Source organism: Manacus candei, unplaced genomic scaffold, assembly GCF_025592945.1.
Source record: "Manacus candei isolate 608988 ecotype Guabito, Panama unplaced genomic scaffold, ASM2559294v1 h1tg000015l, whole genome shotgun sequence".
NCBI lineage: Eukaryota > Metazoa > Chordata > Aves > Passeriformes > Pipridae > Manacus > Manacus candei.
In genome coordinates, this window is record NW_026138063.1 from 10,438,980 (window position 1) to 10,463,262 (window position 24,283).

A 24,283-nucleotide genomic window follows, 5' to 3' on the forward strand; every position below is an offset into this window, starting at 1 on the left:
GAGATCCCTCTAAGACAAGGATACGCTGCTCCTAACACCTCAGCTCCCCACTCAGTGTGCCACCTCCAGCCCGCTGTCCCCCTCTTCAGGCCGAGGCTCTGCTGTTGTCCCCAGAGGCCAGGGTGCTGAGCCGGGGCTGAGCACTGGGCCAGCCCTGCCCCCTGGTGCCGTGGGAGCTGCTCCCTGCAGGGCTCAGCCCCGGGGCTGCTGGAGCTGAGCCACCACAAACTCCTCACAGGGCCCGCAGAGCCGCACAGGAGCTGGTGAGCTTCCCACCGCCCTGTGGCATCACCTCCTACTCTGCCACCGCTGCTGAGGGGACAGAAGGACACGTCCTGGACCCTCCATGGCACCACCAGCCCATTTCTGGGCTGCCCTTGGGGATATGCAGCAGTGTCACCCCAGCACAGGTGCCCTGGGACACGCAGGACTGCCGGCACGGGTGACAGTCGCCTTCCCGGTCCCTGGGTCGATAACCGGGCGGCCGAGGCTCTCTGTGGGCCGGGACACCAAAGGGTGGCTGCAGCAGCGGGAGAGGAAGGAGAGCACGGGAGGCTCTGGTTAAACTGGAACGAGGTGCGGCGTCCGCCCACGGTCCCTGCCCTGGGGACTCTGACCCCGTGGGCCGGCGAGGGGAGCTGAGGCAGGCGGTGACGAGCAGCCCCACAGCCACTGGGACCGAGCTGGAGAGAGCAGAGCAGGATGGATCCGACCTTCAAGCTGGCAGATGACCCCAGGTGGGTGCTGGAGCCCCCCATGCTGCTTTTCAGCCAGGCAAATCTAACTTTTTGCAGCAGAATTTTGGATTATTCCATCTGCTAAGGAAGGGAGTCACTTGTGGGTGAGGCAAGTCAGCCAGGGGACTGCAGGGACCCTGCAGGGCTGGGCGTCCCCGTGTCCTTGTGGGTCTGTGCAGCACTCCCTTCTGCTCCACAGGTTCTCCCACACTTTGGTGGAGATGCTGATCAGGAACTACAGCGTGCCAGTAGCCTGCTTTTCCCTGCCACCCACCTCCCGGCAACTGGTGCACCGTAGGTGGGGGGACAGGGTTGGGGACACCCTCCTCTTGTTGCTGGCAGGAGCAACAAGGGATGAAGGTGGTGGGATGGCTGTAGCAGCTGCAAGCAAGGAGCAGCCCCAAGGAAGGGGGAGGCAGCGTGGTGCTGCCAGGGTCTTAGCCTCCCATCCCACAGTCCTGCCTGCAGGGATGGGGATGGCCCAGGACGGGTCAGCACTGGGGCAGGTGACAGGGGACAGGGAGCAGCAGGTCAGAAGTGCCAGCTCTGGCACAGTGAGACGTGCACGGTGTGGCAGAGCTTCCCAAACCTGTGGGGTGGTGGGTTGGGGTGCAGCTCTCTGCAGTAGAGCCCCAGGAGGGACAGGACAGGATGAAGATGGCTTCTCCCCCCTCCCTGGCAGAGCTGGACACGACCCAACTCACCATCATGGGCCTCTGCACCATCATGACGCTGCTGTCGGTCGCGATCTTTGTGGAACAGGCTTTCTACCTCACCCACAAGATCCGCTGCCCCATCAAGATGAAGACCCTTCGCTGGAGCAGCTCGGCCCCTACGGTGAGCTGGGGTTTGGGGTGGTGGTGGGGGCATCACCCCGGCTGGCCAGGGCCACCCAAGGGGTGCCAGCCCACAGGAGGGGGCAGTATCAGTGTGCCAAGCTCGTGTTCCCCCAGGTTGTGTCTGTGGTCAGCTGCTTTGGACTGTGGTTCCCACGCTCCACGATGGTGGTGGAGATGGCTACCACGACGTGAGTATCACCCACCCCAGGGCAGGGGCACTGTGAAGCCCATGGGGCTTAACTTGCCTTCCTCCTCCCCCTCCTCCTCAGGTACTTTGCCATCTGCTTCTGCCTCATGATGAAGGTCATGGTAGAGGGCTTTGGGGGGAAGGAGGCAGTGCTCAGCACCCTGGAGGATGTGCCCATGGTGGTCAGCACTGGGCCCTGCTGCTGCTGCTGCCCTTGCCTGCCCAAAATCACCATGAACAGGTGAGGGAGAGCTGGGATAAACCCCTGCCCCTGGGGAGGGCTTTCAGCCCCTGCTTCTGCTGGGCTGAAGAGAAGTCCCTGGGCAGGGGCTTGGGGACCTCAGAGTGCTATTGGTCTTTCTGTCCATGCCAGGAAAAAGCTTAAACTGATGATGCTGGGGACTTTCCAGTATGCCTTCTGCAGGGCAGTTGCTGTCTTCCTGGGGCTGGTCCTGCACACGGATGGGAATTATAACCCTGCTGACGTGAGTGCCAGGGCACAGGGATGGGCAGGGCAATGTCCTAGACAGGGAGCCTCCACCTGCTCTCACCTTTCCCAGCAGCTTTGTCAGCCCAGGAATATATTCTGTGTGCTGCCCCTACAGATTTCGGCAGAGAGTGTGGCCCTCTGGATCAACACCTTGGTTGGTGCCTCTACCATCTTCGGGCTGTGGGCCCTGGGCATCCTCTTCCGGCAGGCCCGCCAACACCTGGCTGAACAGAACATCCGGGGCAAGTTCACCTGTTTCCAGGTGAGCCCCTATCCTGCCCAGCCCCCTCCTGCAGCACAGATGGGATGAGGTGGCATGGGGGAAGATGGTGGGACAGGAGCCACCACTGGGAGAGAGCCCGATCTGGCTGCAGGACAGAGGGAAAGGTGAAGGGTGGGATCCTGGCAGTGGTGCAGCCCCCACCACTTGTGGTGTTGGTGGTTGCAGCTCCTCCTCGTCCTGACGGCACTGCAGCCTGCCATCTTCAGCATCCTGGCCAACAATGGCAGCATCGCCTGCTCGCCGCCCTTCTCCTCCAAGGCCAGATCGCAGCGTAAGTCGGGAGACGGGGAACGGCATCCTGTGCTCCTGGCTGGGCCCCTCTGTCACATGGTGCGGCGTAGGGAGGGGGCACGGTGGAAGGTGGCAGCTTCAAATGACCCTTCTGCTTTTCCAGAGATGAACTTGCAGCTGTTGATCCCGCAGACCTTCCTCCTGGCAGTGCTGACGCGGATGTACTACCGCAAGCGGGATGACAAGCCAGGCTACCAGCCCGTCGGCTTTGCACCCACGGGCACTGACGTCAAGGCGTGAATGGGAGGGAGAAACTGGGGTGCCAAGGGGCAGAGTGGGGTGAGGGGCTGGTCTGCCCTGTACAACCATCTCCTCCCCTGGCCCTGGGGAGCTGCAGGCAGCAGAGGAGGCAGAAGGGGAAAGAGCATCTTGGGACCGAGTGAAAGGGTCTGAATCCTGAAAGCCACAAGCCAAGGGGGTCAGTGAAGCCGCCTCCAGCATGGGGGCTCTTGTCTAGAACTGAGTAAAGGTGAATTTGTACTTGAGTCTTGTGTTGGTGACTGGGTTCATATTATCTCTGCCCAGGTTGGGTGGGAGATGACTCCATACGGGGGAGGAGGATGAAGTCCAGAGCAGCACAGCCATGGAATGGGACCATCATGGGGTGCCCAACATCCAGCTGTGACAATGACCTCTGGGTGCTGCTGCCTGGGGTCCCAGAGCCAAGGCAAGGCCAGGGTGATGGTGATTTCTCCTAAGACCTCTGGATGGGTCTGGCCTGTCCCTGGGGCACGTTCTCCATGGCAGTAGCTGCTCCTGAGAGCACAGAAGGGAGCATCCACACCTGCCAGCCTGGAGCCAGGCAAAAGGAGGAGCGTCGATGAGCCTTTGTAACACAGGCAAGTAGTTAATGCTGCCTTAACCAGCCTTGCCCCCGTACCAGTATCTGCTCTACACTTAGAACAGAGGTGGGGACAGACATCAGGAACAACTGCAACTTGCAGAAACCACTGGGCAGTCTTTTGACTTCCAAGTGTTCATTACAGAACAACAGGCACAACATAGCCCGTGTTTCCAAATGAACAGATTACATGTTTAAAATCCTAAAAAGTTGCAGCACCCTCTGATGCTCTTGCTTCTACCAGCATCCTTAGCATCTTTCATCTCTATTCTCCTGCTGCTGTTCTCTGCCATCAGAAAATCCCCTCCTAGAGGCTTACGCCAGCTCTACAGAGAAAGTGAGGTAGGGCTGTCTCGCAGGAGTAGACTCTGGATTTAGCAGCATCAAACTCCACACGTTCTTCATTGCATGCTAGTAAAATTTTATTTTCCCACTGTACCTCTTACTTCATGCTTAATTCAAGCATGTCTCTTCTGGATGCTTCTTTTGAAGAGTGAGGGATGGGTTAGGGGTGAGCAGGACAGCCCTGAAGCAGCAGCACTGGGTATATCTGTGGGGAACAAGATGATCCTGGGAAACTTGGTCACATGTGTTGCTGAAAGATCAATGTCCTATTCCTGATAGGATATGACAGCGCTGGTCTAGCAATCCATGAGAAAAACAAAACAACAAAGGAAAAAAAAAGAAAAAAAGACTAGATCGGGATTTGAGTGTCCAATTTAATTTCAGTGCAAGGAGGAAGCAGGGATTATTGGTTACAAGAAACAGTTCTGTTATTCCAAGTTGCATGTAAAACCATGGCTGGCTTCTTACTGAGCACCCCAGGTTTTGCAGAGAGACCAAATATGTTAAGGTCCCTGCAGAATAAGCCACCATCCAAAACACCACTGTTATCCAAATTTATAGAACACTGTTGCATAACTTGTGTTTTAAACAGTAGTAAGGCTCTAAAGCAGCCTGGCCTTCGTGATCCAGCTCAGGAAAGCAATGCAACACCCATACTGAGGGAAGGGTGAGAAAGGGAAGGTGGGGAAGATGAGGGAAGAGACAGTGTGGATGACAAAAAGTAAGTGCTCTACCACTCATAAACCAGAGGATTAACAACTGGCTTCTACCAAGTGACCATCATTTGCTCCTTACAGCTTAAAATCCATAGCAGCCAGCCACATTCCCACAGCCACACACATCCCTGCTGAAAGAAGTCCAAGTGGAAGATTAGGGATCCCCAAAATATCCTTTCCCATACTGGCTCTGAACTCAAAAGAAGCACAGAGTCTCTGTCAAGCCCTTTGGACAGCATGACAAAGGACCAGCAAGATAAAAGCTGGAAAGAAGCTGCAGCCTGTTCCTACCACAGGACCACCATGTACCCTGGAAGCATCATATCGTGCACAGCTTGTGGCAGCACATGATGAGTCTCCTCCTTGCACCTGCTGCTTCCCAAGCCTCACATCCCGATCTGGAGACCTCCCTGCAGCACTGCTGACCGGGCTCTGAGCCGTCCTCTGCTCCCAGCACTGCAGGGTACGGGCAACTCGGCTCAGCAGCTCCACCCAGAGACCACGGAATCACAGGCAAACCTGACAGAAAAGTGAGTGGGAGCTCCACAGCTCCACAGCAAGGCCAGTCCCTCCAGCGCTGGCTGTGGGACAGTGCACTGACCTGCTCTGCTCAGGCACGGGAGGGCGAGTGCCCTCGGGGAGCTGCAGCCCACAAAGCTCAGTGTGTATCACAGACACGACAGCAGGCACAATTGGACCATGGATTCAAACAAGCATTACACGTTTAAAGACTTAAAAAGCTGCAGCACTCTCTGATGCTCTTTCTGGCCTGCCTCAAGGATCAGAGTGAGCCTGCACCAATATGTGCATGTGCTGCACAAACCAGGTAACTGTCACATGAACTGGGACCCTTCATGGGGGTAAAACGTGCCCTTCATTGTCCAGCTGCACACATTGACACGGACAGAAAACTGGCTGCTTTGCCCTTAGAACAGCGACTTCACAGCACCAGTGTAAAGGACTGCTCTGGCCCTTAGAGCACAGAAACTGAAACACAAACACACACAGAGCAGTGCTGAGAGGCCGTCTGCACAGACAGTGACACGTATAACACACCACAGACTGGGACAAGGAACTTCTCAAAAGAGTACACACATTCATTTCCGACATGGGCTCTCACACACCCAAAGAAACGCATAGACAGCAAGTGCCCTGAAGCAAAGATTCATTCTCTTCTCTCCAACAGCAACTGAGGGCTCAATGTTAGCAGTCTTGTTGAGGTTAGCTGGACAGGCCTTTCCCCTGCAGCCCCTGTATACTTTGGAGCTGTGAATGCTGCATGCTTTACGGGGTGTGCCACTCTACGGTGCCATGAGTCCTTCCTGGGTGTAACTCCTGCGTGCCAAGCTGGTACCCCTGCCCAGCACGCCCTCACTGCGACACACTGGGAAGCTCAGTTTAGAGGCATGTGAGCATTACAGAGTCTGCTGGATAGATTGCTATCGCTCCAGCCCAGCAGGGAGGTCTCTATTTCCTAGAAGCCTTGTTACACCACTGCTTTGTGAGTGCCCTCGAGGTCATGCTGGTTGAGGAACTGAGGGGTCTTCCGTTTGGCAGTGGCACAGATACTGCCTGGGGGTGGGGGGATAAGACAGAGGAGCTGAAGGAAAGAAGAGACAGATGGATCTTCCCACTCTCCCTCTTGCCTGGAGATTTAACAAGGGAAAAGAAACCAAAACAAAAGCCACGCTAGAGTGCTATTCTTTGCGCTTTTAACGAGTATTTTTTTAAAATATAAAAGCCATCTTCACCCTGGAAACTACTAGAACGTAAACAATAAAAAGGGGATTTGGGGAGAAGAAGGGAGAGGAGGTTCGAATGTGCTTCCAGGCAGCAGCCCTTGCTAAGAGCAACGGGTGCCTCCAAGGCCCTGTGCTCACCGTCAGCCCTGTTCCTATGGCTCTCTTGCTCATTTAGAGTTCCCCGCTGGGTCTGGACCTAGGATTCTGCGATTAGCAGTTCACAGCAAATCCTGGCAGGTAGCTTAATCCTCTTCATCCTCACTGATGTCATAGGTGACTGCAGACTCATTCCTGGAGCGGTTGGCGGGTGAGGAAGGAGGAGTCTTGGTGGAAAAGGGCCAGCGGAAGGAGGGAGATGGGGAGCGGTCATGTGTGGGGCTACTGCTGGGACTCTGCTTCGGGCTGATGGCCTGCAGCATCCGGCCCTTACCCTCCTTCAGCATGTGTTTCTAGTGATGGAAGCAGGAAGACAGTTAGCACAGTTTAAACAGTCATGGAAATGAACACTACTTACAGTTGTGCAGCAAGAGTTGTGTCCCTTCATTACTTTGTGCAATGTAAGAGCAGAAAATGCCCCAGCATCACTCTGGGCTTTGGAAACTGCACACAGAGTAATCACCACACATTTTCAAGCACTTCTAACACGAAGTGCCTGTGATATTTACCCAGCAGCACAGGAAAGCCTGGCATAAACAAGTAGCTTCAGACTCATCCCAGGCCAGTGACAAAGTGACTGCCATCCTCTTGGCAGCTCAGTAGCCAACAGGGCACAAGCTGGAGTTGACAGGCCAGCTCATGCGACAGAGGAACTTTTCACCTACAACCATAACTAGCATTATCTAGTTGGCAATGGTGACGGCTCCCTGAAAACAGGCTGCCCACGCCTGGGACAACTTGTCTGGAGACAGGCAGCACACTGAGCACCGCAATTAAACCCTAAACCTCTGCTCTGCAGACTCTGCAGAAGCCCTACAACGAGCGTTGATCTCTCCAAGATCCCCTTTTCCCAGAGCACCTCCTTACCAACGCGCCTTCTGGACCAAACATCTCCAAGAAATTGCCGATGAACTCTCGGGACTTCTCTTCCCACTTCTGGATGAGATCAATGCTCTTCTCCTCCACTTTCTGGACAAATTCCTTTGACTTCTCCTCTACATCCTTCACCCTCTTTTTCACCTTATCCACGCGTTCCTGGAGGTGGTATTTCTTCTCCTGCACAGTAAGTGGTGGATCAGAACACAGTTCACTAAATCTCAGTGGTGACCACTTCTGCTCTGTGTTACTACACTGAACTGCTGCTTAAGACTCAGCATCTCCATTAGTCTGGTGACACTTCTCCTTCATTTCCATGACACTTCTTCCCCAGACTACATGGCAGACACAGTGGGGCTGTGAGACACTTTGTGGCAGGCACTGGCACAGCACACAGAGCAAGGCTAAAGTGAGAGATAAGCACTATCTAATAGGAGTGCATGGAAGAAGGAAATATTTATATAACATACAGATTAGATTTGAGTGACCTGCTGTAGGTCTGTCTGCATATCACAACAGCACCAGGCTTTTTGCTGGGTGTTTTTAAACAGAGGCAGAGTTACATGCCAAAGAGAGGCTAAGCAGCCGTTACCTCTCCTCTTTCATTGTTGTTCACAGGCACGGTATCTGAGTGATAAAAAAATGTTTACTACTTTATTTCTAACATCAGAAGTGTCTTCTGCCGTGTATTTTGTTTGTGGGCTAGAGCTGCTCAGCAGAGGATCAGGGCACGTCCTTCTGTCCTACTCAAGTGCTTACTACTATTCCTGCAGCTCCAGGAAGAGAACAGTACAGTGGGAACAGGATCAGATTTTATCCTAACAAATGACCTTAAGAAGGTGGCTGACGGAATAGGAGAGAGATGAGACAGCAGCTGCTGCCAAAAACAACCCACTTTTCATTCAATTCAAGAAAGCACATATTTCGTCACACACCCTCTCTCCAGCTCTTTCAATAGGTAAAATGTCACCAGGATATCTCTGACAATGGAGCAGTATTAGCAAATCTCCAGTTCCTCTGGGTGGGTCCCTGAGGTGATTTTAGGGGTAGAAGAAGTTTAATTTCTACTCCAAGGATGCTGGTTTGGTGCAAATGCTTAGCTCTGCAGACAGGCCTTTTACTGGCATGTGGCAGGACTGTGCTATCACTAGACAAGACTCAGCATCTTCACACCCTGCAGTGTGTGCTGAGACCCCCTTCAACTCACGTTTATGAAGCTGACATTGAGCTCTTTAGCCGTGTAGCCCCGCTGCAGGTTCCGTCTGACATAAACATCATAGTCCCGCACGATCCGTGTGATGATGTCTGACGTTGAGATCCCCTCGGTCCTCTGAGTGGGTGCAAACATGCCTAAAGTTGGGGAATAGGACCCAAGACAGCTGTAGCAAGACACATGGCAAAAAGCTGCTGCCACCTCTACTAGGAAACAATCTCTCCTGTCAAGAGCAACTTTCCTAACTGTCCTCCCATCACCACATCTTTGACCTTGAATGTACAATACCAGAGTCCTCCTTTCTGGGACTATAAGGAAGACCCAAGTAAGACCACAGCTTGTCAAAACCCTGTCAAAATACCAGGTATTCTAATGAAAAGTTCTTTACTTTAGCTGGTATAAAGACTATTGATCATAACCCACTGCATATAGAATAGTGTGGGGACAAGGGACCCTACAATTTAGTGGGTGGAAATATAACACGCTGTGAGGGCTAAGTTTGGATAGTATAAGAAAGCTGCACCCCCAGTGAATTTTACAGCAAACAGTTAGAGGAGCCCCTTTGCTAAGCTCATGAAATTCCCCATTTGTGAGAATCTGTAAGACAAACTGCAGTACGTTTTCAAAAGGTGGCAGTTAATTCAATCACAGCTAGACTGGAACTAGGAATTAATGCTGGGCCATGCATGGCCTGGGACATGGGTCAGTCCTAGTGATATGAAATGGGGCCTAAAGCTGCTTCTTCCTGCCCTCAGAGCCTCCTGGGCAGACCTTGTTCCCAGAGGGGCAGTGCCACTTCCCCAGGCATAAATAGTCCTCCCATACACAGGTACAGGAGAAACTACAGCAGATCTTTGACAGGAAGCCCTGGGGAATCTGACTCAGACCCACCTGCCTCTTTTATATGCTTATAGACATCATCACTGCCAGCAGAGGAATAGGGGATGTCATCATGTGCAACAAAGTCGATCTGAAAATTAAGAAAGTGAGTCAACATTTTATCTTGAATGTGCAGGTCTGCTTCTGTCACAGGTTGGTAATTTTTGGCTCAACACCTCCACGGGTGCGACAGAGAACAGCAAGAAAGCAACACTGAGCAGTCCCAAGTTCTCACTGGCAATTGCCTATCAATTGTAAGCACACGCCAGAGAGGCAAGGAAAGCCTGGGAATAAGGACACAGCTTTTTAAGCCCCGCAGAGAAATGGTTTGTTAATGGCAACAAGTCTCCCCTGGAGACTCCTTCACCTCTCAAAGCAGTTCAACAGATGTTAGAGATTCCTTTCACTTTATCTCACCAACTGATAAAAGACTCTCAAGGCAGCTTGCCTGGTCTCCTGCTGCAGGGAAGCTCATGAAAATGTAAGCTGCTCCTGCTGTAAGCAAGGAGTTGGACCAGACACCCCCCAGAAATCCCTTCCAACCCATGTTATCCTCTCCCTACTGCATTTCACACCTATCTCTACCCAGCACCAACTTCTCCTGGAACAGCAAGAACCCTCTCAGGCTTCTTCACCATGTCACAATCTCTACCTTATTTTAACATTACCTGCCAACTCAGCAAAACCTTCTAGTCTCCCAAGAAACCCACTCGATCCCCATAACCCAGTTCGTTCTATAGTCAAGGAGTTCCAACAGAAAGAGCTTGCTCAGGCAGAGGTCACCCTCAAGGATGAATTCTTGCTGTGAACAGACAAGAGGCTAATCAAAATTCCAAAAAGATCAGATATCACAAATTACCCTGTGCTCTGCCAGGAACTCGGGCGTGAGCGTCCACGGCGCGTTTCTCACCACTTCGTCCACATAGCGACAGTGCTGCACAGCATCATACCGCTCATTCTCGTTCATTACCGTGAAGCCCTTGAAGTTATGGGTCAGCTCATCACTGCAGACTGGAGAAACAGGCAGATGACAGTGAGCCTGAGGTACTTACCCTGGTGCTTCACAGTAAAAGGATCTTGCACACATCGCTGCTGGCAGAGGCTGGCAATGGCACTTCCAAACCCAGCTCTTCCAGTCACAAAGAACCAGAAACAGGGAGCAGTACAAGGCACTAAACTCCTGAGCAATTCCGGGCAGGCTGTTTGGGGAATTTCTGCCCAAGCCCACACCCCAAGCCTTCAGGGTCTCTAGAGTTTACAGCGCTTATCAAGAAAAACAGCCAACACAGAAGACAACTCTCCTGTATGAAACAGCACCTGGGGGCCTACTGGGCTTTTAAGCCTATGGATGTCTCAGGCTTGGAATCTGAAGTCCACAAAAAAACCCATTGTCTAAGCTTCCCCTTTCATAAAATGCCATAACACAGTCGAGTTCTTGGAAAGTTGTATTAAAACACAGGGTGAATTCACAGGAAATCAAGTTAGTTTAATTATTATGTTCTACGAGAAAGTAAATTAACAACTCTTCATAATCTGCAACGCAAGGTATTGAGGAGGGAGTTTTATTTGATTATCAGACTCAAAAGTAAACAGGGCATTACCAGTCTCACTGGTATTGGATGTATTTACGTTCTAGACAAACATGATAAAGAGCGGGTGAGACTGTTCCCAGCTTGGAGCTCATGTTCTCTTGGGCTGTGGCCTCTTGTCTCAGTCTTGGTGCAAGGGGACCAGGGGTCAGCTCTCGACAGACAACATGCACAGCCTGAGGGGCACAGAGGCACTGCCTGGACAGAGGCCCGTGTACTGCAGCAGCCAGAAGAAGGGTATCCTTTTTCCTCTTACATTCTTGAAGGAAGCCTGGCTAAAACACCTGTGTCAGATCCCCTCAGGCACTCAGCAGGATATTTCTGGCATCATCTAAAGACTTACGACCTAACAGCCTAAACGGTGAACTTCTATTTGGAGAAATGGGGCCTCACTGACTTCCATGTGTCCAGGCACATGCCCAAGAAATGACTCTGATCTCCATGCTCCTAAGGGGATCTGTCTGGCATTAAGCAATTCCCATAAGCAATCCCCAGCAGGGAGCTGGAGCTGGGGAGCGACTTACAGAGCAATACAAATGACACAAAGCTCAAGCAGCCACAGAAGGACTGTTACTCATTCTTTAGTTGTCTTATTCAAGAGTCAAATGCTCAGTTATCCCTAATACGTTTTGATACTCAGGTGTGCAACTCACCTGTATCTGTCACAAAATAGAAGGGTCAAATTAGAACAGCGTGATCAAAAATCTTTTCCTGAAGCACTCACCTGGTACAGGGAATCTTTCTGCAGACATATCCAACCCTCAACACATTGCAATAAGACTCCAGCAACATTTGGGACAACCAGCTCAGTGAGAGCCACTGAGGCCACAAAGACAAAAGCCCTGTATGCACAACCCCAGACGCAGGTAAACTGTACTCCTGCAACAGCCAAAGTCAACAAGGTCACTCCTTACCTCCAACAATGAGGTATGTGTTTGGGAAGAGGTTCTTCGCTTGCATCAAGGCCCGGGCATGTCCAGAGTGAAACAAGTCAAATATTCCATCGGCATAAACTCTGACGGGGCGATCCACTGTGCCAAAGGGACAGAGAGACAGTTGTGAAGATGCCTTCCTGGAGAAGCAGCTGCTGCTCATGCCTGCATTTGAGGACCTACTTAAGCTCATGGGGGTGTTACAGAACACAGAGCCATAGCCAGGACAGATTTGTGAAGAGAAATGGCTGTCTCTCCGTCTTCCCACATGGAAACAAATGCATCTGAGCTGAAATACAATCACATTCAAAGGCAGACTGAAAGCCTACCATATATCACCCTAACAAGATAAAGGGAGACCTAAGGAAAAGCAAACCCTGAACATTTCCCTTCTATGGAAATCCAAACGCAGAATAAACTTTTTTTCACAGCAGTGAACTACCAGAAGGGAACTGGCCCACATGTTTCACAGGTGCCTGACTTCCTCCTGCCTGCCAGGATGGCATCTCAAGACCTTTAGAGAATCCCCCTCTGCAGCCTGCTGCCACAGCTATCAGTCTGGTTGAGGGACCAGACTGTTCTAATCCCCCACCAGCATCATTGCCTCCTCTAGACCCAATGGCTCTATCCAAAACACAAGGTGGACTACACAAAGCAAAGCAGACACAATTCTGCTGAACCTCTGGCATTAGCAGCTAAATCCATAAATAAATATGGAGGAACAAATCTCTCCTCAGGCTACCTCTGCCAGGGGAAATTGTAGCTCAGCTCTTTGAGGTCAGCACAGAGGTAAAGTGAGATAGTCTAGCCCTGCCATGTAATAGTGGGAGGCTCCCTGACTTCTGGTCTTGAGACTATACAGGACTGCAGTTCTCTTGCTGCTGGTAACAGAAAGCCACACAGTCTTTGTATCTGACACACTCAGGAACAGCCTGCTGCTCTCTAGCCTAGTCAGGCAGACAGGCTCAGGGAAGTGGTGTGAGCAGAGGCACACCAAAGCTGCAGTGAGGACAGGGCAGAGATAAGACCTAGCAGGATTGCTGAGACCCCAGGGCTCTGGAGAGGGCCCTGAAGGTACCCAGAGACAGAGCCTGGAGGGCAGCAGGAAGAGGAGTTGATGCAAAGGTCAGGGTTGTCAAGTTCAAGCTAAGCAGAGGAGTCAGTTTGAGGACAGCCTCTTGCAACCACTTTTTAGTGATTCTACGACCTCAGTCTGAAGATGTCAGGAGGCTCCAAAGAGCCAAGGATCTGGAGATATGCGACTGCAAAAGCTCTCTGTATGCCAAAAGAAGGCTGGTCCTGGCAAGCCTTTATGAATGTACAGTCACATTCTGGAAATTGGCTGGGACATCCTTCCCTTTCCTCTGTACCTGCAGCAGCTACAGTTCCTGAGCACAGACATAAACAGCAACAAGGAAGCATGCAGTGTATTTTAGTCCTAGCAGGCAGAAAAGCTACCAGTGTTGAAATCAAGAGACCTTTGTGCAGGCTCTGGGCACTTTCAGCTGGGAAATTATTGTGGACTGTGAAATACACTGGATTTCCAGAGCCCCTAGCAGGAAACCACTGCCAGGTCTCAATCTGAGCTGGCTCATCTGTCAGCAGCGGTCAGGTAGATAGAAATGCAGCATTTTTATTGTCTCTGTAGCTATAACAGAGAGGCCAAATAAGATGGCACCATCTGCACACTCTGTTTGGCAGGAGAGGGCAGTCATTCCTCAGGAGTCAGTCCTGCCTCTGCTTTGGACTTGCAAAGAGAACAGTGTTTCTCCCACATTGTTGTTGTGAGGCTGGCCAACTGTGTTTAATGACACTGACTTTACTTCAAATCCAGGCTAGAATGGGACATTCAGATATGTATATTTTTTCACTTGTCCATTTCGACTATCAGAAAAGATGACTTTTAAAGTGCTTAACTTCAAGCTACCACAGACAAAGTAGTACACAAAATGTATCTGATATTACTCTGTAGCTGTCAGTGGCACAGGAAGAGTTAAGACAAATACGTTTGCTTCAAAATACCCTTACTGGTGAAGGCACAGCTCCTCACACCTACAATTTCAGTTGTACTGACAGGCCCAATTTCACATGGGAACAGTTATCTAATCACCAAAGCATTAACTAAGTCATTGGCTGCAAACCTGGTCCAACACACAGGGTTGTTTCGGTCTCAGAGATATCACAATCACACGCACCCCCCAAAACCCCAACATTTACACAATCTCCTTCCAGTCCGGTTTTTTTACTTACAAGGGGTCCCTCTCATCGCTTCCTCATAGGTTACTCTGATGTATGGCTTGCTGTAGTCGATTTCCACTTCATCTGAAAACGGAGCCGGTTCCCTCAGCCCCTAAACAGCCAGGGAAGTTTCGCTGTGAGAATGCAAAGGTGAGGGCAGTTCAAAGCAGCAGCACTGCCACTGCAGTGTCCTAGCCACTGAGTGACTCACTGCGTCTCTGCACAGTTCAGACACGTGTACTAAAGACTAGTTAGTGTAAAACCTCAAAACAGCCCTGCAGGGTGATTAGCCTGAGTTTAGAGAGTAAGAGAGAAAGCAATGCAGAGTTTAGAAGACAGAAGTTATACTGGACCCAAGAAAACCCAAGGCTCAGATCTGCAGCTGCTAAACCCAGACTTTGGACACAGGGCACTTCACAGCAGCACAAGCCAAGCTTCAAACCTCACTATTGCAGCTCCAGCTACGTCCACTCTAGAAAGACCATCACTCTGCTGTGCCTGAGTGCTTGTGCCATGACATACAAATTGTAACAGCTCCTTGATTTGAGTAGATGAGTGAGCAGAAGAGCAATACCAACAGCAGCACTAATGTGTGTATTGTCATATTATATTACATTCACCATTTCTGAGCCATACACAGTGAGGGACTAACCTGAGGCAGAATACTCCAGGTGCTTCAAGAAAACAACTCTAACTTGCTAGCTTGACCACAGCAGTACATTTAACCAACAGCTGAAGTCCAGGCATCATTTCTGGTCTGCTCTAAATGGAAACAAAACATCTGCCCTTCCCATAAGAAAATTTCCTTCTAGCTGGAAGATGTGGGGCAGCAATGGACAACTCGTTCCTGAGTCAGAACACTAGGAAACAAGCTTACAGATCAATAACACCTTCAAGATGCAAAAGTCTTAGCAGTTTCCTCTCTGGCCTCCTGTCCCCCTGTAGAATCCTGCCACGGTGCCCAGCACCACTGCAACCAGAAAAACCACTGCTATTATTGCTACTGTCATTCCTCATTAGAGTGCTTATAGAAAAGAGCACAGGAAAACAACCACTGACCACTACATTCAAGCAAACTGATACTGCTGAGCATCTCCTTTAACTTACTGAGGCTCCGTGTTTCACACACCACCTCCTCTGCCAGGATCCTTACTGTCAGTTAAGGCCTGCAGGCCTCTCCTTTCTTCACTGCCATTGTATCTGGGACTTGTGAATAAAACCAGATTCTTTGTAGTTTGGTTGGCACACACCTGATATGTAGCTAGGAATAAAAGCATAAAAAAGCCCTATCAAAATTATCAGAGGAACACAGAGAAACGTTCTCAAAAGGTCCTGCTAGTGTCTTGCCCTTCCTCTGCAGGGCCTGGGAGGGTCAGAACCTAACGTGGTGTGCACAGTACAACAGGTTTATGTGTCAGCAGGTTTGTTACCACCATCTGCTGCTGAGTCCTGCTGCTTCAGGGGAACATTCTGCCAGCCAGCTGCTTAGTTGGGAGTGGTAAAGGCTTCAAGATAATCTCACAGTTAGGCAACACTATTACTCTTGCTATAATAAATAAAACTTTTGCAAATGGAAGAAAAAAAAGAAATCTTTCACAGGAGATCTGTGTTTGCCCTGTGGCTAAAAAACAGGCAGGAAGCTTAGAAAGTGGTTAGATATCACTTGTCTTGTGCTATTTGTAGACAGATGCTTTACTTCTGATACAGGACAGGCGCCAACTTGAAGAGCAAGTGACTCCCATGGAATAATAACCTGCACATTTCTCTTTCCTTATTGAAAAGACATGGGGTCTTTAAAAGAGACAGGGTGGGGTTGACAACAGTCAAGGATATACAGGCTCTGTGGGATAAGTCACATAAGCTCAAGCCTCCACTCCCAATGCTTGCCTCCCCAGTTCTCACTGCTGGCACTGCTCTTACTTCATTACCACCAATGCTGTGGGACAGGGCTGAAGGTCCTGAAGAGCAAAATGTTGCCATTGAGGAGGAAAGCTGCAACACATCACCCTATTTTGCCAAGGACTATGACCCCAGTGCGACGTGGCAGGGATGGCAGCTGGCTTTTGATAGAGATAAGGAAAGAACAACCAGAGCACACGTGATGCACAGGACAGCTCCAGGAAGAGGGCAGAGGAGAACTGTAAAAAGCCCATTGTTGCAATATTGTGGCAAGGACAAGTTAGAGTCAGCCCTTTACATTGGCATTAACTTGCCCAGACCCCCTTCAGAAGAGATCCCTCTGGCTTTAGCTTGCTAAAGCTGTCCCAAGGTTGATCTAGGAGAAATCCTTCCAGTTGTTTGTGCTTTTACTTTTATTGCTCCTGAACAATCCTGAAGTACCAGGAGCATAAACGCAGTCTTTCTCCGGACCAAGAGAAATCAAACAGTGATCTTCCCAGTGCTTCAGAGCATGGATTCAACAGATTACTTCTGTGGGTTCTTACAGACCTCAGACCCTCCTGCAGTTCCATGTGCCTGCTTGGAGTATTTCTCCCTCCCACTGGGTCACTCAAAACACACCTCTCAGAAGCGACATGCTACTCCTCCATGGATATCTATATGCATGCCTGTGCCACTTCAGCTTAAGTGACAAGCCGGACACACTACAAAAGCAGCTTAGCGATTGCCTCAGACCTAATTTAAGCTCACGTTGTAAGTATGTTATTAGTATGAACAAAGGAAGATTTCAAACTGGATTTGCAAGAAGGATAGCTACTGTCATGTGCTTCTTCTCCTCTGCCCCCCCTTGTTTTCTGTGTCCACAGACAAACCACCTCAGCTCAATGTTCTGATCTCACATGCTCCTAAAATTCATATCTCTGCTTACTTACGAGTGAGCGTCGGGACATTTTTGGAGGGATTCCATCTAGCTCTGTTGCCCCATTAGGGCCAGATCCATCTTTTCTTCTCTTTCGGGAGTTCAGCCTGGAGGAGGTTGGCGGCTCCATCTTGCCAAGCACGTCCAGTAAGAACTGGAACAAAATGAAGGAGGGGCAAAAAAAATCAAAACAAACAAAAAAAAAAAAGAAAGAAAAGAGAGATATTTGTCAGTTCTTCCAAAGCAGAATCAGTCAACAGCAGGCACAGTGTACAGAAGGTCAGTGCAAAGACACAGCACCTCACAAGGGGCTTAGCCAGTTGTATTTGGCATCAGCTGCCAAGGCTTGACAAACAGTGCCTGGTGGGAATACTGAATCATTTAATGCAACTCAGAGCTGTTCTGCAGAGAGAAGCGTGCAGCAGTCAGCTGGCTGGAGAGAAACTGAAACAAGAGTTGCAATACAAATTACAAATCATTACTAAAAGGCTAATTATATTACTCTCATATCTGAAAAGCAACTTAAGGATTATGGTGCACCCAGTCCACATTCAGCCCTCCCCCAGCTCTCATTTGGACTCTTTACCCTTTACACCCCTCAAGATAGCTGGCTGGGTGTGCTGCATCCCTGTAGAAACCTCAAGAGAGGAAGGAGCAGGCCTAAGCAGAAGGGTAAGGGTGAGGGAAGGGGTCAGAACTTAAATGACTAGGTGGCTTGCTGTTTGTTTTGTTGTTTGTGTAAGACTAAGCTGCAGCTCCCCAGTGGGGACAGCTCACTTTGGGATGGCTGCCACCATGCTCCCCTCTTGTCCCCTGTCCCCACCGCAGTGGTGACTCAGCAGATGGTGAAGCAGCTGCTGACACCACATTAGGGCACACTGACTTCTGGCACTTTATGTACCAGGTTGTCATTAGTGGTGGTACAGCTGAACTGCTTCTGTGATGAACAGACAGACAGACCACCAATTTGGGACAGAAACTGTGACAGCTGTGTGGAAGTAAGTTATCTGTGCTTTTGAGCTGGAGTCACCATACCATTCCAAAGGGGCCCTGGAGTATTAGAAAGCCCAGCTTCACACAGCTAAAGCCAAACTACGGGTTTACAGGAAGGTGTGGCAGCAAATATTCCCTTTTCATCTGCTGCAGGATTTAGAAATGGGTGGTAGATCTGCAAAAACTAAAGAGTAGCGTTATGTCTCTTGCTCACTTGAAGTGTGCAACTCTCCAGTGCAGCAAGTGGCATTTCTGGCCTGCTGTTCCTGAGAACAGCATGACCCCTCCACCAAGGAATGATCCTTACGTGCATGCCTCAACCCCCTAATAATAAGAGCAGTGTGGAATTTAAAACGTCTCTCCACCCACATGCTATGGGTGTGCTGGAATGTGCTAGGTGGGGCAAGTGCAAGGTATGAGAAAGGGCAGATGCCCCCCTAAATACCACCCTTTTCCTCAGTAGAGGGGCTCTGCTGAATGTTCCTGCTTGGAATGAGCTGGGACTGTCCTCACTAAGGGCCACTGGCAAACCTCTGCTGTTGGCAGCCAAGGAAAGTGTGCTTTGTGGAAGCTCTGTTAAGAAGCAGATTTAGTGATCGGACTTACTCAAGCACAAATGACTCCAGGTTAAGGAATGTTCCAAAGTAAGGAGTCCAACACAGTTAAACAACACATAAACATCCCACTCTCCTCACTGAGCATCAGCAAGACAACACCTTAGGGACAGCGTTAGAGCCAAACACAGCTGAACTGGGCTGGGGCTACATGGATCTAAGCATCCCTGGCTGCCCTGCTAGACCTGCTACAATACACTAAGAACAGGAAAAGAGAATCTTAGGTGTGTGGGGAGCCAGAAAATACTGTGAAGAAGATAAAAGCGACAGTGAAGAGCAACCACAAGAACACTTAAGAACTGCATGACCCATCCGGCACTCACTCCATAATGCCTGTGAGTCAAGCTTGCCAAGTTTCCCCCATTCCAGTAATTAATTTACCATTTCCTAACAACAAACATATGGGAGGATGCAAAAGCAACCTCAGGCAAAAAGAGTTTGCAACCCTGGCTTCAAGTCTTCAAACACTTAACTAAACATTTAAATTTCAGGCAAGATCGGTGCTATAAATGCAGCAGATTCCAAAATGCCTCTGTGAAAACACAGGGTATGACACAAGTCATTCTTAGATTTTGCAAAGTGTCACCTTGCAAGCACACTGTATCAGTCATTTACTTTACCACCACGGTCCCAGCAGAAATCATTCAGTTCACAAAAAGCATTGAACATCTGTCCTTGGCTCAAGTAACCCAATGTTCATGGAAAAAGTGAGGGAAACAGCAGCAGCTTTTCTTGTTTTTTGGTCAAAATAATTTCACTGCGCTTCAAGTCCCCTGTTGGTCTGTGACCACTCCCTTTCCTTCTCTTTGGAAAGAATTAACCAGCTTGTTCACATGCTGAATGCAGACATTCTGAAGCACTGCCCAGCAAAACATGAAAAGCACTGGCAGAGGTTTTGGTGCTGAAGTACGGACATAGCAGCCCCTACACACAACCAGGTGAAGCTCTTCCCACATGAGCCCAGCCCACCAGAGCAATCAACTTCTCAGCTGAATTATCACCATCACCTTCCTGCTGGGTGCAGAGCTCATGGCCAGACAAAGACTGCAGGTTACAGCACAGGGCAACACCGTGCTTTAGGCTGATGTACAGCAGCACTGTCCCAGGCCAGGAGAAAACTCCAACAGCTTCTTCCAGCCTCTCCCACACCCAAACCACTGGCTCTCCTCCACCCTAACTAACTTTTTCACCTCTCAGGGTATTTGTAGTCAAATGATGGCAAACAACATAAGCGAATGGGTTCCAACTTCATATATTCTATTACTGGCTTTGCATTAAATAAGCAGCAGTGGTGAGACAGTACCAGCCACAAAGCAGCAGCAGCTCTACCCGATATACTGAGTGAGAAACCTGCTTCAAGGATGGGATAAACATGCTCTATCTGCTCTGATCTTACAAGTTAGGTGTTGCTGAAGAAGCCTCTGCAACGTTTGGAGAGCTGGGCTGAGCACCCGAGTGATGCAGCTCTGTTAATTACTCAAATTAATGCAGAAATTAAACAATAATTTTACCATTCTTTGGAACTTTAAAACCTCTATGCTGTGGCTAGTGCATTTCTGGGAAGTCCTCCCAGTACCAAACTTGTCTTCCTTAAAAACTGGGAACGTGTTTCCAAAAACAACACACCTTACTGTGATAAAGCTGCTAATCTTAGAATGTTTCATTTTGACCCAAGTGACAAAAATAGCATCCTAAACAATTACTAACAATGGGATCCAGCATCTCTAGCTGACCTTAACACATGAGGACACAGCTTTGCTTCCCCAAATGCATAAAACACTGCCTGTTCTAAAATTAATTACATTTGCAGCAGATGGGGAAGAGGAAAGATAAGACAACTCTCAAAGCTCACTCTGAACACTCCAAGATAGAAACCAAGCATAACCAGAAGAAAGAGCCCTGCTGTAAAATATTAACATTGTTCTATTTTAAAGCGTCACCCTCCTACATTAGTGAGTCCATGGCTAAATATGAGAAACTGCTTGCAAGGAGCAAGGTTGGAAGTGTCCCATTTGGGGCAAAACACAGTCTTTGCACCACTTTACAAAACACTAATGGCTTTGCTTCTTAAACTTATTTCTTTGGTGCATATCCCATACCAAAGAAGGGCCTTGCATCACCTGCCAGCTGGCTCACTGAGAGAGAGAGACCTGTACGAGCTCTGCGAGGAGCAGTCGACTACCAGACAGAAGAGTCACCCTCCCTGTCAGGGAATCACTGAATCCCACTTGCTTCTGGGAGGGAAAAAGGACAAGCATTGATTACCACCAAGGAAGAAGATATATAGGCAGGGAAAAATGTAAAACTCCTTCCTTAGTGTGAATTAACTACACCACCGTCAGAGCTGGAATTTAACTACAACATCAAAGTTAATACCTCTGGCAGGTGGAAAAGGTCGGAATAGGCACGGCAAATCTTCTTGCTTAGCCAAAGCCTTATTTCAATTCATCTTCATAGACAGCACTGATGTTTTTTAGCCTTGGTGGTGTCAGAGAACTCCTGAAGAAAGATCAGATCTTTCTGCACCTTGAGCACAATGATGGCACGAGGACCTGGCCCATCTGCATTGCCTTCTGATGTCCCAAAGGACTTCTTGAAGAATATTATCTGAAAACTTACATCAGCAGCACGATTTCTCCTGCCACTTCTTCTGCTTTTCACATGCAGATTTATACGTCAAAGCAAAATAAATCCTGCTACTTAAACTGAAAGCCTGTGCAAAACAAGAGCTGACTGCAACAACTTGATAAATGCTCCAGTTCAAGGCTGTTTCAATTCCTACCCTGGACCTGAGCACAAGACTGGCAGTGGGACCAGCGAGGCCCTGGGACACCCACAGCTCCCTGGGTGGCACCGCCTGCCCCAAGGCTGCTCTATCGTCCCTCTGAACCTGGGAGGCGTTGGCACAGTCAGATGTGACTGTCATGCGCTGCTTTGCCTACAAGATCATTGCACTTTACAGGAACCAGCTATTTCTCTTCTGCTGACTCATCTGCAGGCAATACTACTAAACTTTGCACTCTGCCAGCTGTCTGCAGAGAATTGCCTTGACACATGGACAGCATGTAAGCGGGAGCCTCAGGGGGAAAAGAAGAAGTCCTGTCACTTCAGATAATACCCTTGCCAGGCTATAAAGTACCAAAGAGTCCCTGTATTCCTCCACATTCCTCAGTCATGGGTCAAAGAGAATCCTTTTCCCCCCGTTCTTCCCTACTTCCAATGCCCAGTTTACAAGTAACGTTACTGGCATGTACTCCTGTAGAGATCTGTTGTAGACAGAAAGACTTGGAAGAGGCTAATGGCAAAAGACTCATCATGGATCTCTTTTCAATCAGTGTTTAAAATCTTGCCCAATCTCCAAGGCAACTTCATGCCCTGCCCAGGCTTGCCATACCCACCTCTGTCCCAATCTCCAGACTCAGAGCATCTGCCTGGAAACAGAGTGCTGCTGGCTGTGACCCAGCCTGTTCACCTCCAGAGATACTGTGATGCTCCTCACAGTCAGCATCTGCTCTATCTACGTGGTCTAAGTCCTTGATACCCTTGCAAAGGTTACTGCAGGATCTGGCAGAGTCCTGTCTACATGTAAAAGAGTCTGCTTCAGCTTCTCTGGATAAACAACAGCAGCTATCCTGCAGCATATTCACAGACATGTGAACGTATAAAAGGGATTCCAGTTCAGCCGGCGCCACACATCAGTCCAACAGCATCCAGACCTTTAATACACAGGCTAAAACAACCTCCCAGGCCTTGCCTCCCCTACTGATCTAGGCAGGCTGATAGCATCTTCTTGAGCAGAGCCTGAGAACGAACAAGCTCTGGTACCTGTATCCTGCAATAAATAAAAAGATGCTGCTTCTCACCAACTAAGTCCCAAATGGCTTAAGACAATTCTCCATAACACCACCACAACTGAAAAGAGTGCAGTGTGATCACCTTGGCAGTGCTGTGAACTAATACACACATAAAAAAGAAAAACTGCCTGCATGACCTTCTCTGTGAATTCACGGCCCTTCTGGGTATAGCATAACCCTAAGGCACTGAGTGTCCCACCATGCAACAGTCTCTGCTGTGAGTAGTGAAGCAGAAGATGCAGGGTTTATGCAGAGTATCAGAGATCTGGAGCCTGCCCTGGGACAATAAATTATGAGAATGGGTGGCCATTCTGTCCCAGCTTCTCCATTATGTTTTGTTTTTAGGACTTAACCACAGAGCTTTTTGAGACTTCAGGTGCAAACTTCCTTTCATAGTTTTACACATCAATACCAATTCCTTGCTGCAACAGTTACTGCTTGTGGATCTTTCCACAGTGATTTCAAGACAGTGACATCCGAGTCAGATCTTGGAGCAAGAAACTTCCAAGTCATGAATTTTAATAGTTAGGTATATACAGCGAATTCCTTCAGGAAATAAAGCATGGGTACTTGTCATCTGAATTTCAGAAGCAAATACCATGGCTGTCCTCAGGCCCAGGAGTCCTGCAGATGGAAACTCAGTGGTACCTATTCCTGACCACCCCAGCCCTTGCCAGCTGCTCACCACGGTCCTGGTTGCTGCAGCAGCACAGGGTGGGGACACAGGGAAGGCCACCTGCAGCATCCTGCACCTCCCTCCACAGCCAGCGAGGGCTACCTAGGAGCATCGCAGCTCTCAGAATTCCTGAGGGCTTTAAAGTCTAAGTACAAACCCATTAATGAGCGCAGCCAGGGCTTTGGTGGACACCAAAAGCGGGTTAGAAAGGACGTGTGCCTGCGAAGCAGCTGGGTCACACCTTCCTTCGCCGCAGCCAGGGCCACCTCCTCATTGTCCTCTCTAGGCCGTGACTGTGTCCTCTAGGTCGGGGCACGTTCCCCAAAGCCCTCCTGCTCCAAACCCTGCGGGTGTACTCCAAAAGTTTCCCACAGCGTCTGCTGCTGCCTCCTCTCAGCCATCCCCGAGGAGCAGCCCCGAGGATCACGCCCGAGCCCGAGCCCCAGCCCCTGCCCAAGCCCCCATGAAGCTTGGCACCGCGACCACCCAGCAGACACTGCCCTCTTGCCCAAAGCCAGTGCCCCATGTCCCGGCCGACCAGCACCTCCCGCCTGTGCCACGGCCACCCCGCGGGGAGAGCGGTCCGGGGAGGGACCCCTGAGCGGCTCGGCAGCGGTGCCCTCGTGTGCCGCCAACCCAAACCCGCGCCCCAATGACAGGCACCGCTCTGTCCCTGCCCCTGCACCCACAGCCCCCCACACCCCCTCAGCGCCAGCCCCCGCTCCCGCCGGACTCCCCCTTACCCGCGCTCCGCCGCCGCTCCGCCGCCCAGCCCAGCCCAGCCCGGCCGGTCCGGCCCCGCCCCGCTCCCGCCGACGCCAACGGGGCGCGGGCGGAGCGTCGGCCCCGGAACGACGGGAAGCGGCCGGCCCGGCCCCGGAAAGCCGCGTCCCGGGAAACCGCGCCTTGCAACCTCCGTTCCGGCTCGCGACGGCCCTCCGAGTCACAGAATATCCTGAGTTGGAAGGGGGCCA

The 24,283-nt window shown here is 50.1% G+C and overlaps 2 protein-coding genes across 4 annotated transcripts; one reads left to right on the forward strand and one right to left on the reverse strand.

Annotated features, from left to right (window-relative positions):
- Window positions 1-253: 253 nt before the first annotated feature.
- Window positions 254-3,310, forward strand: SLC51A (solute carrier family 51 subunit alpha). Of its 2 annotated transcripts, XM_051781229.1 has the most exons (9): window positions 542-737; window positions 937-1,031; window positions 1,420-1,574; window positions 1,691-1,764; window positions 1,846-2,004; window positions 2,137-2,248; window positions 2,369-2,515; window positions 2,702-2,807; window positions 2,931-3,310. In XM_051781229.1, the coding sequence occupies exons 1-9, from the start codon at window positions 703-705 to the stop codon at window positions 3,065-3,067; spliced, it is 1,020 nt and encodes a 339-aa protein (XP_051637189.1). In that variant the 5' UTR covers window positions 542-702; the 3' UTR covers window positions 3,068-3,310. The 2 variants fall into 2 exon arrangements, with proteins under 2 accessions (XP_051637190.1, XP_051637189.1); XM_051781230.1 differs by lacking the exon at window positions 937-1,031 and having other exon boundaries at window positions 254-737.
- A 1,063-nt stretch (window positions 3,311-4,373) lies between these two features.
- PCYT1A (phosphate cytidylyltransferase 1A, choline) lies at window positions 4,374-24,147 on the reverse strand. Of its 2 annotated transcripts, none has more exons than XM_051781227.1 (9): window positions 24,053-24,147; window positions 17,186-17,326; window positions 14,367-14,466; window positions 12,099-12,215; window positions 10,455-10,606; window positions 9,608-9,686; window positions 8,711-8,853; window positions 7,495-7,683; window positions 4,374-6,920 (listed from the first exon to the last, which is right to left on the reverse strand). In XM_051781227.1, exons 2-9 carry the CDS (start codon window positions 17,300-17,302, stop codon window positions 6,714-6,716), a joined length of 1,104 nt encoding a protein of 367 aa, XP_051637187.1. In that variant the 5' UTR covers window positions 17,303-17,326; window positions 24,053-24,147; the 3' UTR covers window positions 4,374-6,713. The 2 variants fall into 2 exon arrangements, with proteins under 2 accessions (XP_051637187.1, XP_051637188.1); XM_051781228.1 differs by lacking the exon at window positions 24,053-24,147 and adding an exon at window positions 17,473-18,209.
- Window positions 24,148-24,283: the final 136 nt, after the last annotated feature.